The following is an 18,453-nucleotide window of genomic DNA, read 5'->3' on the forward strand; positions in this document are numbered from 1 at the left end:
ACATATTTCTGTTTTGATCATTCAATTATAAAAAATTCAATTTTATCACTAACGTAATCATTTAATTCTGTTTTGGTCACCTGTTAAATTATTAATGAAAATATTGTGGTGTTTTATAATTAGTACATTTAGTCTTCAATACTTACATATTTGATTAAATTGGTCTTAATTCTAAATTATTCAACAAATTTAATTTATCATATTTACAAATTCTATTAATTTAACTCTACATGTTTACCACTAGAGGATTTCAACATCAATGTGTTCTAAATGTGGAAGCCAAATGAACCTTAGTTCATTATCTTTTGGAAGGATAATACGAGAAGGGAGATGGAGAGATGGAGGTGGGCACGGTTAATAGAATGGTTTATTAAGGTGGAACCATGGTCAAGTTTATTTTTTATGTCAGGAAGACCAACTTGGCTCGTGGTATTACAAGCTTGGAACCAATCTATTTTCAAAAGAACTGCACGAGTATGAGAGGAAGTAGTCTGCTATGGTGCTGATATATTGAAAATGAATGATTTTAGTCATGGGTGCAATTTGATAATCACCGATAAACTGAAACTTGTTTAAGGAAACAATCATTGTTGAGTGTGGAGATGAAAACTTTCCTATCCATGTATGGGAGTTAATGTGGGAGTTGAGTTGAGTTGAGTTGAGTTTTTATATAACTCATATATTATAAAATATTAAAAGAATATATAATTTTTTGGATAATAATAGTTGATTGAGTTTATTGAGGAAAAGAGGGGTTCAAAACAAATTTTCAGTCCTTAGAAATAGAACCTTGAAAAATCGAAAAGTAAAATAGTATTCAAGAACATAATAAAAATTGTAGAGAAATGAACTGACTATCCCCTTTTTTTAGCAAAACTTAAGTTCAATCGGCACTAATCTCCTTGGCCAGCATCATAAAACGTTGAAGAAAACCAGAAAAGAAACGAGGAAAACAGATTAAAGATTATTCCCCAAAAACTTCACATGTACAATTGATCATCAAGGTGAGTCCATATATTGACGATCGGTTGCAGCACGATTCAAGATTAGTGATGACGCATCTTCTACCAAGAAAGCCTCCCCTTGCCTAAGCATCCTCTCTGATGCCATTGCATGTGCAGTTTGGTTACCATTTCTGGTGATAAACTCAAATCGACAAGAAATGAAGCGTTTTAAGAGTCTCTTCACATAACAAGTAAATGAGTTTATCTTCGATAAGTCAATTTCCTGCGAGTTTAATTTCGAAACAATTGATAATAAGTCACTTTCTATTATCATAAGATGGAAGCCTAAGTCAATAACAAATTGTAGCCCCAATAAAATACTTCTTGTAGAATATCAATAGATATTTCAACCCATTGTTTTCTATTACAAAAAAAATGAAACACTCCATTAGCTCATAAATCATGACACGGATTAAATCTCTCTATATCTATGAAAGAAAGAATAATAATAAAAAAAGATTTCTTTTTTATTCTTTATTGTTTCTTTTTCGTTCCTACTCTGCTTTCAGATCTGATAAAACCACGAATGGGGCTTAAACTAAAAAATAGTAAAGGATTATTTCGTTCCTGATAGTCATTACTTTAATCGGCAGATAGGAGGATACTCTAGACCAGAATCATGGGAAGTACTGCCTAATCATTTCTACGAATTTAAAGCCCTAATTAGTATTCTTTTTATGTTATCCAGAAGCATATTTTTATATAATTTGCATAATCTCCATTATTAATCCTTTATGTATTTCGGTGCACCACCGCTAAAGCCTCTGTCGCAAAGGTGGAGCAAATACAGTAGTTTTTTCTCCAACAAGAGACTAAAATTTGGCCCTCGTTATCCTAGATAATCACTCCTAAGCATGATAGTTTGTTTCTAAGGACAAAGTTACATCTACATTAACTTTGACATACTGTGATATCGGTGGAAACCAATAAATTTCAACTTAAATTTTTTTATGCCATCATTTTTTAATACAATTAACAAACAAATTATTTTATTTCACCATGGGTATATAAAATAATAATTAAAAAAGAATTAATGCTGATATGTTTTCAAGATTAAATTTAAACAAAAATATTTTAAATTCAAATTAAATAGAATCAATTTAAAATTTAGAAGAAAAAAAACATGTCAAAAACCCGACCCATACGGACTGGGGCAGGCAAACCATCCGGCCCATGTCTAGTCGCAAGGTGCATCAATATGATGTATTTCTAAGGGTCACGTCAGGGGTGCAAGCAAGCGCCCTATCCCCTTAAAATAGGAAAAATTTCCTTTGGCCCCACTAAAATTCATAAAGTTTAAGTTTGTACTTGTTACTTCAAGAATAATAAAATTATGGTTTAGCCCCTAAAAATAGTACAATCATAAGTTAATATGATGATAAAATTATATTTTAAATCTCATAAAATTTTTAATTTAACTTTAACCCTTTGTTCCTATATATTTTTAAATATTTTTTTTGTCGTAATCTTCTATTAATAACAATGATTAATCTCTTCGCTACATGTGTTCTATGAAGAGATAAACAGTTAATTATGAAATATGTTTGATTTTTATGAACGGAAATCAAATCCCCAACCACATAGATAAAATGAGCAGCCACCATATGATTTATATATTTTGGAAGACATAAGCCGTATAACCATCCGGCAAAACTACCACCGTAAAATGACACAGGACGCTCTAGAAACGGCAAAGTGTGTACAGTAGACGTAAACACAATTTTATCTCACCACCAACCCAAATCAACTGGCCACGTCAACACAAAGATTCGTAATCTGTGAATATCCAACAAATTGCCACCTCAATCTACACGTCTTATGATCCTGGCTTCTTTAATTTTTAAGATTTTAGGGGTAGTCGTTGAGATCTTGGCATGTTGCCCCAATAACCCACAAATCTTTCACTTTTTCTATTCTCTCAATATTTACAGACACGTGGCATAAGAATAAGGCAGATAGGATGAAGGAGAGAGGGCTGCCCGAATTGGGTAAGCTACTTCTCCCACGTGGGCCAATCAAAACTACCCACGTATAAGACATTGAAATGGTTGACTTTTCTCTTCTTTTTGTCTGCCAGGTTGATTATATTTATATTTCCCTCAAGTGCACGTCTAAGTAGTGCATGATATTATTCAAAAAAATAAAATAAAATTGCATGATATCTAAGGTCATGGGACAATGTTTGACTTATTCATTTTCTTCCTCTTTAAATTTCGTAAAGACAACGAAAATTGAATTAATGTTTTAAATCTCTCTAAAATTAATGTTGGACATAAAAAATCTTTCTAAAAAATTAATGTTTTGAATCTATAACCCCAACTAATCTTTTTCATTTTACAAATAATTTTAAAATGGTCATATACCTCTTTTTTAAAATTTTTATTTTAATATTTTATTATACCATTATAGGATATTTATTAACCCCTAACATTGTTTGTGGAGTCTAAAAACTCTACTAGCAATGTATCAAATAATTTTCCATATATACAATGTCTTTTCTTTCATTATTCCATAAGTTACCTCGGCTAAATTTATTTACTTTTTAGTTAAGAATATTTTCGTTTAAAATATTTAAAACATTAACAATATAAAATATATTGTTAAACTATTTGAATAAGGTGTTTTAAATTTGAGATAATCTTAATCACTAAAATTTAAGAAAAATAAAACAAATTAAATGTTCAATTTGTATTAGATATTATAATTATTTAAGTTTATTTTTTACCTAATTAATGTTTGATATTGTAATTATTAAACTTTATTTTATCATTAAAAATTATAAATCCTATAAAAGAAATCAACTTTGAAAAACTTTTGGGCGCCAAACACTAAATTTTACTTTTTTAAACACTAATTCTAATATTAAAATAAAAAAGTTTAAAATTCAAAGGGGCCTAAATTTTTTTTTACAAAATTTAGGGGCTGATGCCCTCCAATCCCCCTATATCCGCCTCTTGCTAAGAGGTCAAGCCATATGTGCTTTTGACCTTCTTCTTTCTTTTCTTTTTTTTTTTTGTCAATAGGATCTAATCCATAAATACTTTTAAATACATCTTCTAAATATATGGGTTAGTAGTATACTTTTTTATTCCACAAACAATATTAAAAATTGACTTGTGTCCCTTTTTTATATATTTATATATTAATATTTTACTATATTCTTATAATACACTTATCATTATCACCACGACTTTACTTACCAGGCTTAAAAACTTTTAGGGAAATATACTGAATAATTTTTTCGTCAATATAACTACCTTAAAATAAAAATCCAAAAATTGTTTCCTTTATATAAGGTTCTCTTATTGCAATTCGATATGGAAGGTTGGTTCCTCATATACGCAGCACATTTCAAGTAAATTCAATATATAATATCAATATTTTCTTTTTTTTAAAAGAGAGAAATAGAAATAAAGGCTAAGGGCTTATATGCATTAACGGTGTTAAACCAAACCGATAATGTCATCTCATTACTAGGTTTTAGCCTGTTTATTTAATGGGGTGAAATCATGATTTACTCATATTATATAAATTTATGAACAATAACGGTATAAGGACTCAAATAGTTCTCAAGTGGTTAACAAATGTATGGTAATATATGGAGGATAAACTGTAAAACCAAAGGAATAAATGCAATGGAAGAGTGGTTGACTTTTGACTTTCAAACCTTAAGAAGATATCGATTTATGAAATGCACGAGCTTCATCACTTTGCATCGTTCAAAAGCAAAAACTCCCCATTGTCCACCGCACCAAGTTGTACCCTATGACCCAGCTAGCAAATATATTTTGAGTCGGTCCCAGTACCCTATTTAAAGCCACCCCCTCTCCCTCCCCTTTCAAAACTATCTTCAATACCAACGATGTCTACTACCACTCTTTTCTTCATGTTTTTGCTCTACTTCTCCCTTCTTTTATCTCCCCCCTCTCGGATGACTGGACCGAGTTCTGGGACAATCGTTGCGGGTGCCATGAGGCCGTTGGCGTCCAAGGCTCAAGACCTGGTCATGTTCAAGCCGGAAACCAGTACGAAACATGGTTTCCAGAAACAAGACGTGAAGGGTTGCTTGCCTAAAGGGTTTCATCGTACGTCCGCGCCTAGCCGGTACATAAACGGTCATACTTTTGGTTCGACAATGTGTTCGACGACCTCGGATGTCTCGACCAAGCCATGAGAAGGTTGATCAATTTAGATCGAAGATGAAGAATATAAGCTTTGTTTGTGTTATATATACAGTTTCCTTCAAAGTAGATATGTGATATATGAAGATATATAATGAAGAAATGAATGCAGATGTAAGTAGATATATATATAACGAATATTTGATGAATTATATGATAAGGAATTTAAAACGAAGTTCCTTTTGATTTTATTTTTCTCCTCTGCTAATCTAGAGATGTCATGACTTTATTTAGGATACTCTTTTGTGTTGAATTTCTATTTTCACTATACATTAATCAAAAGTTATATAAAACCCTTGCTTTATCTTAAAGTCATTTATATAGATAAAATTGTATGAAAAGTCTCATGAATTTTCAAAATACAATTTTCCCATTATTTTATACAAGTTTTCTTTTGTAATGTACAAAAAATAAAATCGAGAGTGTATATATATGCCATGTCATTGCATTTATAAAAATAAACCATGTCAAATTATTTGATAGAGTTAATGGAAAAGTTTGAACTAATGAGTGAAAATAAACATTCCGAAAATAGAAAAACTAGAAATGACCAAATTGTAATAGAGAAACTAAATTTGTTAAAACTAAATAGTAGAAGGACTTTATGTAGAAATTGCCCAAATATATATTGGTTGGGGAGGGATGTTTGAACTCTAGTGTTAGAATATACCACCAAAAATTTAACCATTACTTCCTTATACTATTGGATATATATATATACATACATTGAATTGAGCTAGGATGAAAATATTTCCAATTCAGCTCAAAAGTATTGCAATTAATCAATAATTATAACATTAAATAAATATTTTGTAATATTTCAAAAAACATATATTAATATTTTAAAACTTTTCAAACAATGGGTGTTGGTGTTGAACATAAGTATTTTAAGATGAAATAAAAAGTTAGGATGGTAATAAGTCCTCTACTGAAAAAACCAAAAGGACAAAACAAAAAATTTATGCTTCAATAGATTTAATAATTCGATTACTTTTGTATTTATATTTTTGGCTTCATATTATCATATTTAATGTAGTATATATAAACAAATTTTAATACATTAATTATCATATTTTGTATTATATTTTTAGTTTATTTTTCTTGCCAATATTTTAATTAAAACTTCAACAAAAGATAAATAAGACTTTCACAACATTTTGCATATATAGAGGTATACTTAAGCAGAGGTCAGCCCTACACTTAGAACTTTAACTTTTCAATTTTATAAATTATAAAATTTAAGTTAGAATATAATAAAATTGTACTTTAATTTTTAAAATAATAAAATTTTAAATTTTAAAAAAATTATAAAAATATAAAATATTAAAATATTAAATTGCATTTTAACTTTTATACAAATATAAAATTAAAAGATGATTTTATATTTGATATATCATGGGTGCATAAATTTGTACACTATTAGTGAATAGAAATTATTATTGGTCGAGTTAAGTTCGGGCCTACCTATACAATATTAATACATTTTATGGCTATCCAAGTCAAGTCTTATATTAAATATGGGTCTTAAATTTTGTCAAACTTATTTAAATTTGTAAATGACTAACTCAAATCCACTTTAAGCTTACTCAAATTATTTTTATAAAAAAATATACTATAAAAATATTATAATATTAGGAAGAAGAAAAACTCCTCTAAAGAACTCTTCCACCTATTTATATATAGCCTTAACTCACTGTAATTCGACAAGTGTCATTTTAATTAAGAGTTTTTCTTACTTAATAGTCTACAAATTCTAAGAGTCAGTGACGGAGCCAAAGGGTGCAGGTAGGGGCCCCAGCCCCCTAAAATGGAATTTTTTTTCATTTAAGTCCTTTTATAACTTATAAAATTTTAGAGATATAGAACTTAATTTCACCCCTCTAAAAATATTTTTTTGGCTCTGCCACTGCTAAGAGTAACATTAATGAAAATAAAAAATAAAAAATAATATCAAATTATTCTACCAAGTTGATTCCTAACCAAAATATTTACAATGTAACTACCATAGTAACTCAGACAAACATGGTGTTCAATACCCTTCGCGCTGTCTCCAATCATCATTGTCCCTTTACAATCACCAAAATCTTCCTTTTTGCATAACAACGCATTATGATATAAGTCTTGTAACACCCATTACCTGTATTCGACACCAAAATAGGGTACGAGATATTACCGGAGTTTGCTAATTAATTTTCAGACATATCATTTTTATCTAGCATTCATATTTATAACAAATCAAAATCAAAACATTAATGAGCTAACGTTAACCAATTTAACTTATACATGCCATTATAACCAGAATCAAATCATCCAAAATTACCGATAGAACCAATGGATACTATGATATATCTCCAACAAGCTTCCAACTCAATTGAGCTTCCGATAATCATCTAAATGCATCAAATAATTATACATATTACCAATAATAATTCAGTTCAATAATAATACACATATATATAATATTCATTACCAAATAGCATTCACTTCAATTAAAATTATATAGAATATAACTCATTCGAGCTTACTGGACTAAATTGCGAAATACCAAAATTCATGGATATTTTGAAAATTTTCTATTTTTCTCAAAATTTCACCCAATCTCGATCTAAATTAATATTTCATTCAATTTACTAATTTAAATAATAAAACAATTCATTTCATGCAATTTGGTCACTTTTTGACATTTTTACAAATTTACCCTTAAAGTTTTACTTTTATTCAATTTAGTCCCTGCGCCTAAAACGTGCAAATTATCCATGCTAGCTGAATATTCATATATATAAATTTTCCTCCTCCTCCTCTCCATTCCACATCCTTAATTTATATAATATGCTTATAAGTAACATTATCTATGATTTCACTATTTACTTGTAAATTTATTCAAAACTGTCCATTTGAGTCATAGCCACTAAATTATTTTTATCTTGAGCTACAGAACTCTAAATTAGGATCCGCTAATTTTCCCTAAAACTAGACTTACATATATTCTTACCATAAAATTTTCAAAATTTTTGGTTTAGCCAATAAGTACAGTTTATTCTTTAAAGTCACCTCTGTTCTGCATCTTGAGCTACAGAACTCTAAATTAGGATCCGCTAATTTTCCCTAAAACTAGACTTACATATATTCTTACCATAAAATTTTCAAAATTTTTGGTTTAGTCAATAAGTGCAGTTTATTCTTTAAAGTCACCTCTGTTCTGCTGTCTAACAGTTCCGACCCTTCTTCACTAAAACTTAATTATCTCCTTGTACAGAATTAGGATGATATCACTGTTTGTTTCTATTGAAAATAGACTCTCTAAGGATTTTAAGCATATAAATTATAACCCATGTTTATTTTTGTACAATTTTTGATGATTTTCCAAACTCAAAATAGGGGAACCCGAAATCATTCTGAACTTATCTCACAAAATCTATTATATCTCATGATTTACATTTCCATTACTTACACCGTTTCTTTTATGAGAAACTAGACTCAGTAAGCTTTAATTCTATATTTTTTTCATCCTCTAATTTCATTTCCACAATTTATGGTGATTTTTCAAAGTTAACCTACTGCTGCTGTCCAAAACTGTTTTAGTGCAAAATGTTAATTACTAAGTTTATAACTTCCTTATTCCCTTCCTCTATAATATTTCTCATCACTTTCACTTATTTCTCTTCACTAATATATCAAGAACATAAGAATTTATATAAGAAAAACTCTACTATAACATCTTTTCCATGCTATTTCAATAATATCAAACTTAAAAATATATTGAAATCTCAATGTTCTTACCTTGTCCTATTGATTTCAACCTTTAACTTGATTTTCTCTCTCCTCCGGCTCCAATTTCTTGAATCCAACTTGATATTCTAGCTCCTCATAGTCTCCTTATCAATTTTCTCTCTTGGTGGCTATGGAAAATTCTTTGAATTCTAAGTGAAAATGGTGAATTTTTTGTGAGAGGACCAAATTGTAAAGAAAGCAAAACTTTCTTTCTTTCCCTCTTCTTCTCACGTTAATGCATGGAGAAATGGTGGGGATGGTTGCTTTTCATCTTTCTTTCCACATATATATACTAAATAAATTAATAATAAAATAATAAAATATCATTTAAAAAATCAAATTAAAATATTAATAAACTAATATTTATTTATTTATTAATCTAAAATATCTCCAACATCATCATTATCTTCTAGATTTTTCTCTCTTCTAATTGACCATTTTGCCATTCATAATCTTTTAAAATTCCATCTTGAGTATTACTTAATTTGGTAAAATTATGATTTAGTCCCTCAAACTTCTTCACCTTTTTCAATTTGGTCCTAATCCATCCATTTTTCTTAGTTTCTAGATCATTCCACCCTTAAAATATTTACACCATTGGTCCTTCAACTTTTTCTTATTTACACTTTAACCCCTCAAATTTCAAGTATTTACTATTGGGCAACAAAGCTTTTCTCACTTTTGCGATTTAATCCTTTCTTGAACTAATATGTCATAATATACGTCCCAATGTTGACATAACTCCAAAATTTCCCCTTTTCGACACTTTATTTTCTTATTTTATTATATCAAAGATAATATCTTACTGTAAAGATTTTCAGGGTATTACAAGTCTCAACTTTCAACCCTGACCACTACTATATGCCCATTCCATACGTCAAATTAGACAATTGGGCGAATAACACTTCACCAAATAGATTATTTTACGACTACCTGCCAAAAACCCAGAACTCGCCAAAACTGGGGTGTTACATTATTAATCTAGAATCAATAATTTATAGGCTTCTCTCGAAGCCACTTTGTTCAATTTTTTAGTCCATTTAACATATGTCTATGTTAATTTAATGTCAAGATTACACTTGCAAGCACCATACCTACAAGATTTTGCACAGTAACAATATATGTCTATATCATTACAAATGTAAAATCAAAGAAGTTAAACATGCATTATTGAAGTTTTACGTCCATTAATCACAACGTTTTCAGAATTAGCAATTAACTCAATTACCCTCTAATGTTGATCAGACAATAGCAAACATTAAAAATGAATAACACTTGAATGAATAAATCTCACATTGCAACATGCATCCTTAGCAAAGTACCAATAATCTCATATTAAAGTTCCATAATTATTCTAGCTAATGAACATTTTGCCCATAATTGTCAAATTAACAACAATTAAACAGAACTCAACCATGGTTCAAAATAGCAAAGAAACGAAATAGAAGGCAAAAGAGAAAAATGAAGAGATGTTGAGCTAAATAAGGGGATTCTCCTCAAGTCGTTCTTCTTTTTTTTCTTTCTCTTTTTATCTTCTTCTCTTCTGATTTGCTTTCTTTTGAAAATTGATGTTCTCTTTTTGTTACTAGGTGACTCCCACCTTATATTTTCTGAAAATGGGGTATTTATATCCCCAAAAGATTGTAGGCTAGGTCAACTCCTTTTCCTAATCCATTTTTGTCCTCTTGGGAGTGTTTAGGCCTTTACATTTTTTGCATAACCTATTCTTTCTGATTCTTGGTTATCAACTGCACTTGATTAAGAGAGGGGGTTAAGCCCAAAAGCTGATATGGCATTTTTTAAATATGAAGTCTCCAATTTGTTCCTATCAAGCTCGATGTTGTGGTTTTGCTGCAGCATTGAGGCTTCAATTGGTGAAATTTAGCATATTCTTTTCTCCACATTTCCAATGTTTCTACTAGCCACCTTCAAGGATAAAAATTCACATTTTCAATATCTCATTTGGTAGAAATTCATTATTAAAATAAAAGCTTAAAAAATTAGCTACTTAATATAAACATAATTAAAATAACTACAAAAACACTTTAAACCACTCTTATCTTGATTGAAATATAAGCTTAAAAATAATAAAATAACTCTATATCCTAGAGTTATCACATTTCTAGCAAAAATAGTGGAGAGTCTTACTACAAGCATAAAATGAATGGATGATCAAATCGCTTTGATGATGGCTCAAATTGATCATCTAGGTGGAAGCAACCAAACTTCTTCCAATGAAACTCAACACCAAACTTTTCAAGAAGTTGGTGAAATCAAAGTTGTTGATAAACGACTTATCAACTCAAGGATCTCATCAAAGATGAAGTTGAAGCTGTTGCTCCACATTGATATACATATTCAAAGCCATACATTTAGTGGATTGATCATTTGAAGATGCTTGAAAATTATCAACCTCCAAAATTCCAACAGTTTGATAGTAAAGAAAATCTACGTCAACATGTTGTTCACTTTGTGGAAACCTGTAATAGTGTCTATATTGATGAATATCTCATAGTTAACAATTTGTTCGATCAATAAAAGAAAATGTCTTTGGTTGGTACACTGATCTTAAGCCTAGAATGGTTGACAGGTAAGAAGAACCTGAAAGGCAATTTCTCAATCGATTCTATAGCACTCGTCGCATTGTCAGTGTGATTGAGCTCACAAGCTCAAAATAGAGGAAACACAAGCCAATCATTGATTACATCCATCACTAGAGGAATCAAAGTTTACAATGCAAAAAGAAATTATCATAATACTTTGCCATTGACATGTGCATACAAGGCATGATTTGGGACTTGCACTACATTCTCCAAGGCATCAAACTGAAGTCCTTTAAAGAATTAGCTACTCGAGCTTACGACATAAAGTTAAATATGATAGACACTAAAATCAAGAAGCTCTTGAGCAAGTAGTTCACAAAGGGGGGAATTTTAATAGATAATGAAGTTGTCGATCAATCCATGGCTATAATGTGAAGCTTATTTATGCTCAATTTGAAGGTACAACAAGAGTTACATTGAAGGAGAGATAAGAAAAAAAAAGTATCATTTCCTTATGCTGATGTTCCAAACATGCTTGAAGAACTTTTAATAGCTAAGTGAATTGATTTCCAAGAAAGAAAAGACTTGAAGAAGGCGATCGAGTAATTGATCCCAACTATTGCAAATACCACTGATTGATTAGTTATCCTCTCAAGAAGTTCTCTATGTTGAAAGACAAAATTATGCAACTCCACTAAGAAAGGAAAATCAAGTTTGAAGAAGAGTTATCATCATCGAACTTGATAACAACCATTATGATTTCTCAATAAAATATGATGCGTAGAGCCGAAAAATTTTCTTTTTAAATCCTATTACACAGGTTCCAAACATAAGGAAGGCAATGGATTCCATCCATTTTTACTATTGAGTTCTGACATGGTTAATAGAGTAATTATATAGTAAAAATTTAATTTTACTATTTTGATAGTTTATATATTTATAATTTTTAAATGATTAAATCAAAATTTTATCATTTGTGGGGCAAATTGTAATTTTACTATTATTAATTTAAAATTTTATAAATTATAAAAGACTTAAATAGAAAATTTTCTATTCTAGGGTGTCAGCCTCCTGGCTCTACCATTGCATATGTACTCCAGGCTAACGTAACAATATTTAAAAATTAAAAAGTCCTAAAAGTAAATAATTTTTTATGCTTATTTAACAATCAAAAGAATTTTTATATTTATTTAAATTTTTAAAATAATTATTTTGTTTCATTTTTTTCTATTACGTGGAAATCCACGTCTGGGTAGCATTTTGTAAACACATGAAACATTAGTAGCATATTTGTAAGTTTTAAAAGGTTGATGGCAAACATTCATGTTAAAAAAAAATAGTGGCATTTAGTGTAGTTTATTATTATTATTTCAAAATGTTATATAGATAAATTTTTAAAAAATTTAATAATGTTAACCATTAAACTTGAATTATAAATTTTAAAAATAAAGAATTAAATTCTTAAAATAGAAATATAAAATTAATTTTAAATTTATAAAGAGTATTATACTTATAAAATATTTTTCCTTAAAAAGGGAAAAACACACACATTATTTTCGGGAAAAAAGAAACCCAATTTAACATAAAAATAATTATTCTAGGTTACGACAAACTTGCCTATTGAAAACCGTTAATCAAAAAGTTCAAACATTTCAGTCGAAAACAATCAGAAGTTAACAATTATCAACACTTTATTTCTCCAATTTTCATCATCTTCTTCTTCTTCTTCAATTCTTACCTTCGAGTACCAGACATGGCGGGGGCCGCAGTTGGTGGAGCCTTTCTCTCAGCAGCTCTTCAGGTTCTGTTCGATAGAATGGCTTCTCAAGGATTCCTGGATTTCATTAGGGGAAAGAAACTGGAAAAGGGATTGGTGAAGAAACTGAAGCCAACGTTGATGTCTGTCAAGGCTGTGCTGGATGATGCTGAAGACAAACAGATTACCAATCCAAATGTCAAAGATTGGGTTTCTGAGCTTAAAGATGCTGTTTATGACGCAGAGGACCTGGTCGATGAAATTGCTACTGAAGCACTTCGAGCCAGGTTGGAAGCTGAGGATGAAATTGCTTCAACGAAGGTAATTCGCGTTGTTTCGTCTTTCAATCCTTTCAGTAGAGGCATGGAATCTAAGCTAGAAGATGTTCTTGAGAGGTTTGAATCTCTAGTCAAACAAAAAGAAATCCTGGGTTTGAAAGAATATTGTAGAGGGGAGAAGGCATTTCAGAGACCTCCTGCAACTTCTTTAGTGGATGAATCTGGTGTTTATGGTAGAGACAATGAAAAAGAAGCAATAATGAAGTTGTTGTGCTTAGAAAATGCTAACGGAAATCAGCTGGATGTGATACCTATAGTGGGGATGGGCGGGGTTGGTAAAACCACCCTTGCACAATTGGTCTACAATGACAAGAGAGTGGATGAATGGTTTGACATCAAAGCATGGGTGTGTGTTTCTGAGGAATTTGATGCTTTCAGGGTAATCAAAACCATTCTTGAAGAGATCACTTCTATCTGTGATAGTAGTCAGAATCTAAATCAGCTTCAACTTAAACTAAAAGAGAAGCTGTTGGGAAAGAAGTTCCTATTTGTATTGGATGATGTTTGGAATGAGAAATATGTTGATTGGGAAGAGTTGAGAAGTCCTTTCTGTTTCGGGGCGAAAAACAGCAAGATTGTTGTAACTACTCGCAATGAAAGTGTAGCATCCATTATGAGGACAGTTCCAACTTATCATCTTAATATCTTATCCGATGAGGATTGCTGGGAGTTATTTGCAAAACATGCATTTGTTGATACAAGCCCGAGCATGCATCCAAATTTGATAGCAACCAGTGAAGCAATGGTCAAAAGATGCAGAGGCCTCCCCCTTGCAGCAAAAGCACTTGGAGGTCTTCTACGGTGTAACCTGGATGTTGATGAATGGAATAAAATATCAACCAGCAACCTGTGGGACATTACAGATGGTATCCTTCCTGCACTAAGGTTAAGTTATTATTATCTTCCTTCACATTTGAAGCGTTGCTTTGCATATTGTTCACTTTTTCCAAAAGACTATGAGTTCAAGAAAGAAGAACTCGTCCGATTGTGGATGGCTGAAGATCTTTTATTGAATTTCAAGTCAAAAGAAGAGATGGAAGAACAAGGTAAAGAGTACTTCAAAGATTTAGCATCAAGATCTTTTTTTCACCAGTTAAGCTTAGATAAATCTTGTTTTGTCATGCACGATCTAATTAGTGATTTAGCTAAATCTGTAGCTGGGGAGTTCTTCTGCAGATTGGAAGGTTGTGATAATTTATGTGAAATAAATCAGAAGGCACGTCATTTATCCAATGTCCAAGAAAATTATGATGTGAGAAAGAAATTTGAGACTTTACCTAAAGCCAAAGGGCTGCGCACATTCCTAAGCTTAAAGTCTTTGCCTTGGCATTCTTATGTTACCAACAAGGTAATGCATGATTTGTTGTCGAAATCGAGGTTGCGAGTACTTTCTTTGGCTAAATATCGTAATATCAATGAAATACCCAAAGAAATTAGTAAGTTGAAGCATCTGCGAAGTTTGGATCTGTCAGGCTCTTCAATTAAAAGTTTGCCTAATTCTTTAAGTACGTTGTATAATCTGCAAATGTTAACTTTGTTTCATTGTAGCAACCTTGTTGAACTGCCTAAAGATATGGGGAGATTGATCAACATGTATTATCTCAATATCAGGGGAACAACGTTAGCAAGGATGCCAAAAGGAATGGGCAAGTTGAAAGATCTTCGAACATTAACAGATTTTGTTTTAGGTGAGCAAAATGGTTCAAGCATTGAAGAGTTGGGAAAGCTCAAGCACCTACATGGACAACTTGCCATTTCAGGTCTAAAAAATGTTGCATGTGCTAGGGATGCCAAAAGTGTCAATTTGAAGGACAAGATGAATCTTAAGGAGCTGGAATTTAGATGGAAGAAGCACACTTATGGTAGTGAAGTACTTGGACAATTTGAGGCTGATAAAGAAGTTCTTCAACAACTGGAGCCTCATACAAACTTGGAGCATCTTGTAATTGGTTTTTATAGAGGAACAAGATTTCCAGAATGGGTGGGACATTCTTCATTCTTAAATGTAGTATCTGTGCACTTAAGAGGTTGCAAATTTTGCCACTCCATGCCACCGCTTGGGCAATTATCATCATTGAAATCTCTCTCCATTTCTGGATTTAGTGCGGTAGTAAAAGTCGGTGATGAGTTCTATGGGAGTGGTCATGCTTTGACTAAACCATTTGGTTCTCTTGAAAATCTGAGATTTGAGGATATGCCGGAGTGGGAAGAGTGGTTTTGTTTCAAAGTTGAAGCTTTCTACCTTCTCCAAGAGCTTAGCATAATAGATTGTCCCAAGCTAACTAAGAATCTACCGAAACACCTCCGGTCTTTAACGAAACTGGAAATTAGAAATTGCGAGAATCTTGAAAGCTTGCTTCCAAGGACAACAAGCATTCGCCAACTTAATTTACGGAGATGTAATGCACTGCGATTGGGGCCATTGCCTTGTGGGCTTCAAAAGTTGCAAATTCGAGATTTGAATATTGATGATTCCATGTTGGAGAAGATGGTGCAACACTGCAGTCATCTAAAAAAGTTAGCTATTTTGGATTGTTCTAAACTCAAAATCCTTCCTGAAGGTAAGCTACCTATCACTCTGAAAGAATTGAACATTGAAAGGTGTCCTGTCTTGGATTGTTCGAAGATCCTCTTGTATACAGCTCTTGAATCCTTGATAATAGAAGGCAAGTGTCATAAACTGGAGTCTTTCCCATTAGGATCAATGCCTATGCTAAATTATGTTTCTATTTGGGAATGTGAAGACTTGAAGTCAACCTGTGCATCAAATGGCTCTCACCAGCATCTCTCACTTCTCAATTATCTGCAAATCTACCATTGCACTAATTTTACATCTTTGCAAATTGAAGATGAATTATCTGCCACCAATTTGACCTCGCTCACACTTTGGCATTGCATGACTTTAAAGTCATTGCCTGAGCAAATGCGCTCCCTTTTCCCATCCCTTGAGCATTTGTCAATACGATATTGTCCAGAGATAGAGTCATTTCCAGAAGAGGGTTTATCCTCCAAATTAAAAACTATTGAAATTGGAAGAACTGACAAGCTAATTGCTAGCATGATGAGGAGAGCATGGGGTTTGCGAACACTCCCTTCACTTAGAGGTTTTGAACTCTCAGGTGCAGAATTAGAGATGGGGTCTTTTCCAGATGAACATATGTTGCCATCTTCTATAACATCTCTCACCATCTCTGATCTTCCAAATCTAAAGTTTTTGGACAATAAGGCCTTTCAACACTTCACCTCTCTTTGTGAGTTGATTATCGACAGCTGTCCAAAGCTCCAATCCTTGCCAGAAAAGATTCTCCTTACCTCTATTTCTTATTTGTCCATTAACAATTGCCCCTTGCTGAGAAAACGTTGCAAAAAGGAGAAAGGCAAAGATTGGCCCAAGATTTCCCACATCCCTGTCATTCACAATCATGGAGAGCTCATCATATAGCAGGACTCAGAAGCTGAGTGTCATAAATGTATCCTTTTGCCATTATTAAAGCAGCCAAACTCAGGTACACCGTTTTCTTTTCTTTTCACTACTTATTGTAGTGTTTTACTTAAATTTTTTTTTTTCAGAAATTCTTAAACGTTAAATACTGTATTCTCATCCTTGTTAAAGTTTTTTGACTTTGTTATACTATTTGCTGTGAATTGCATGTGTTGTTTATTTTTACATTTCTTTTCTCCCCCAAACACAGTTTTGTTGTCAGTATTTCAATAATTATCTTATTGTTGTAGTAAATTTGATCAGTTCAGCTTCGTGCTGTTAAAAATTTTCCGCTTTACTATAATTACCTGATCAAGAGGTTCCCAATATCTAGTGGCAGCAGCTGTTGTGTTTTGATCTGCCTCCAAAAATGCAATGCTTTCTGTGAATAATTGTAATTCGAAGATATCCAACAATAGCTTTTATCATCCGGAAGTGTTACTAGGATGATCACGTCTTGTTGGCAGCCTCCAGGCGTTGATATGTTGATTTTTAATTCGGATGTCCTTTCCATTAGTAATCAGGGTTTACAGATTGTGGTGGGTTCTCAGGAACCATGAGGGGGTTTTTTTTGCAGTGTTCTCGTATCCCTTTGGGATTTGCAATGCTGATGAAGCTGAAGTTGGGGCAATAAGGGCATAAAGGTTGATTGATGCTTAATTTTCCTGCAAATTGTTTTCTAGCCAGCCTGCACCCTTCGTTTGCAAATTTATTTCATGATTCCCCTGCAAATGAAGTTCCTTTTACATGACAAAGCAGGATCTCAAGTTTCAGTCCCAGAAGTACCTGCAAAAAAATTTCAATGCTTCGAAGGTTTGGCATCAAGCTCTTTGTACTTGGTTTCGGAGAGGTGCAATGATGAAGTTGTTAAAATTCAACTTTACAAAGAATAAGGATTTCCGAGCTAAGGCTTACATTGTTCGTACTCATTGATTGGGATTTATGGTAATCCGAGCACTCTTCGTTTTTCTTCTAAGTAATTATTTTTGACACTGGAATCCATTGTGTATTGAGATCATAGGTTATTATCAAGCATTTGGATGGCAAAGAAAACTACTTAAGGTGTCATGAGAACTAACCATTGGTGTTGCATTTGGATTTTCCAATTTTGTATTTATAAAAATGTTGATGTATCATATAAATATTATGGCATTCCGTACTCTTCTTTTCTTCAAGGTTAATTATTTTCATGTTATTTCATCTTTTGTGTAATATTTTAATATAATAAAATATTAAAAAGAAGACACATGATAATTTTTAAAATATACTGTCAAAATATCAAATACTTATCTTTATATTAAGATTATTTTAGTAGTGATTAAAAAAACAATTTTGATAGACTTATATTAACGTAAATGCTTTTTCATTTCTATTTGGTA

At 31.7% G+C, this 18,453-nt stretch overlaps 1 protein-coding gene across 4 annotated transcripts; it reads left to right on the top strand.

The window, feature by feature from the left end:
- The first annotated feature begins 13,074 nt into the window (after positions 1-13,074).
- LOC105770928 (putative disease resistance protein At3g14460) lies at positions 13,075-18,249 on the top strand. 4 transcript variants are annotated; one of them, XM_052631479.1, is made up of 2 exons: positions 13,075-17,718; positions 17,834-18,249. In XM_052631479.1, exon 1 carries the CDS (start codon positions 13,253-13,255, stop codon positions 17,033-17,035), a length of 3,783 nt encoding a protein of 1,260 aa, XP_052487439.1. In that variant the 5' UTR covers positions 13,075-13,252; the 3' UTR covers positions 17,036-17,718; positions 17,834-18,249. The 4 variants fall into 4 exon arrangements, with proteins under 4 accessions (XP_052487439.1, XP_052487437.1, XP_052487438.1 ...); XM_052631477.1 differs by having other exon boundaries at positions 13,075-17,099; positions 17,409-18,249; XM_052631478.1 differs by having other exon boundaries at positions 13,075-17,099; positions 17,652-18,249.
- The last annotated feature ends 204 nt before the right edge of the window (positions 18,250-18,453 follow it).

This window comes from Gossypium raimondii, chromosome 5 (genome assembly GCF_025698545.1).
Source record: "Gossypium raimondii isolate GPD5lz chromosome 5, ASM2569854v1, whole genome shotgun sequence".
NCBI classification, from domain to species: Eukaryota; Viridiplantae; Streptophyta; class Magnoliopsida; order Malvales; family Malvaceae; genus Gossypium; species Gossypium raimondii.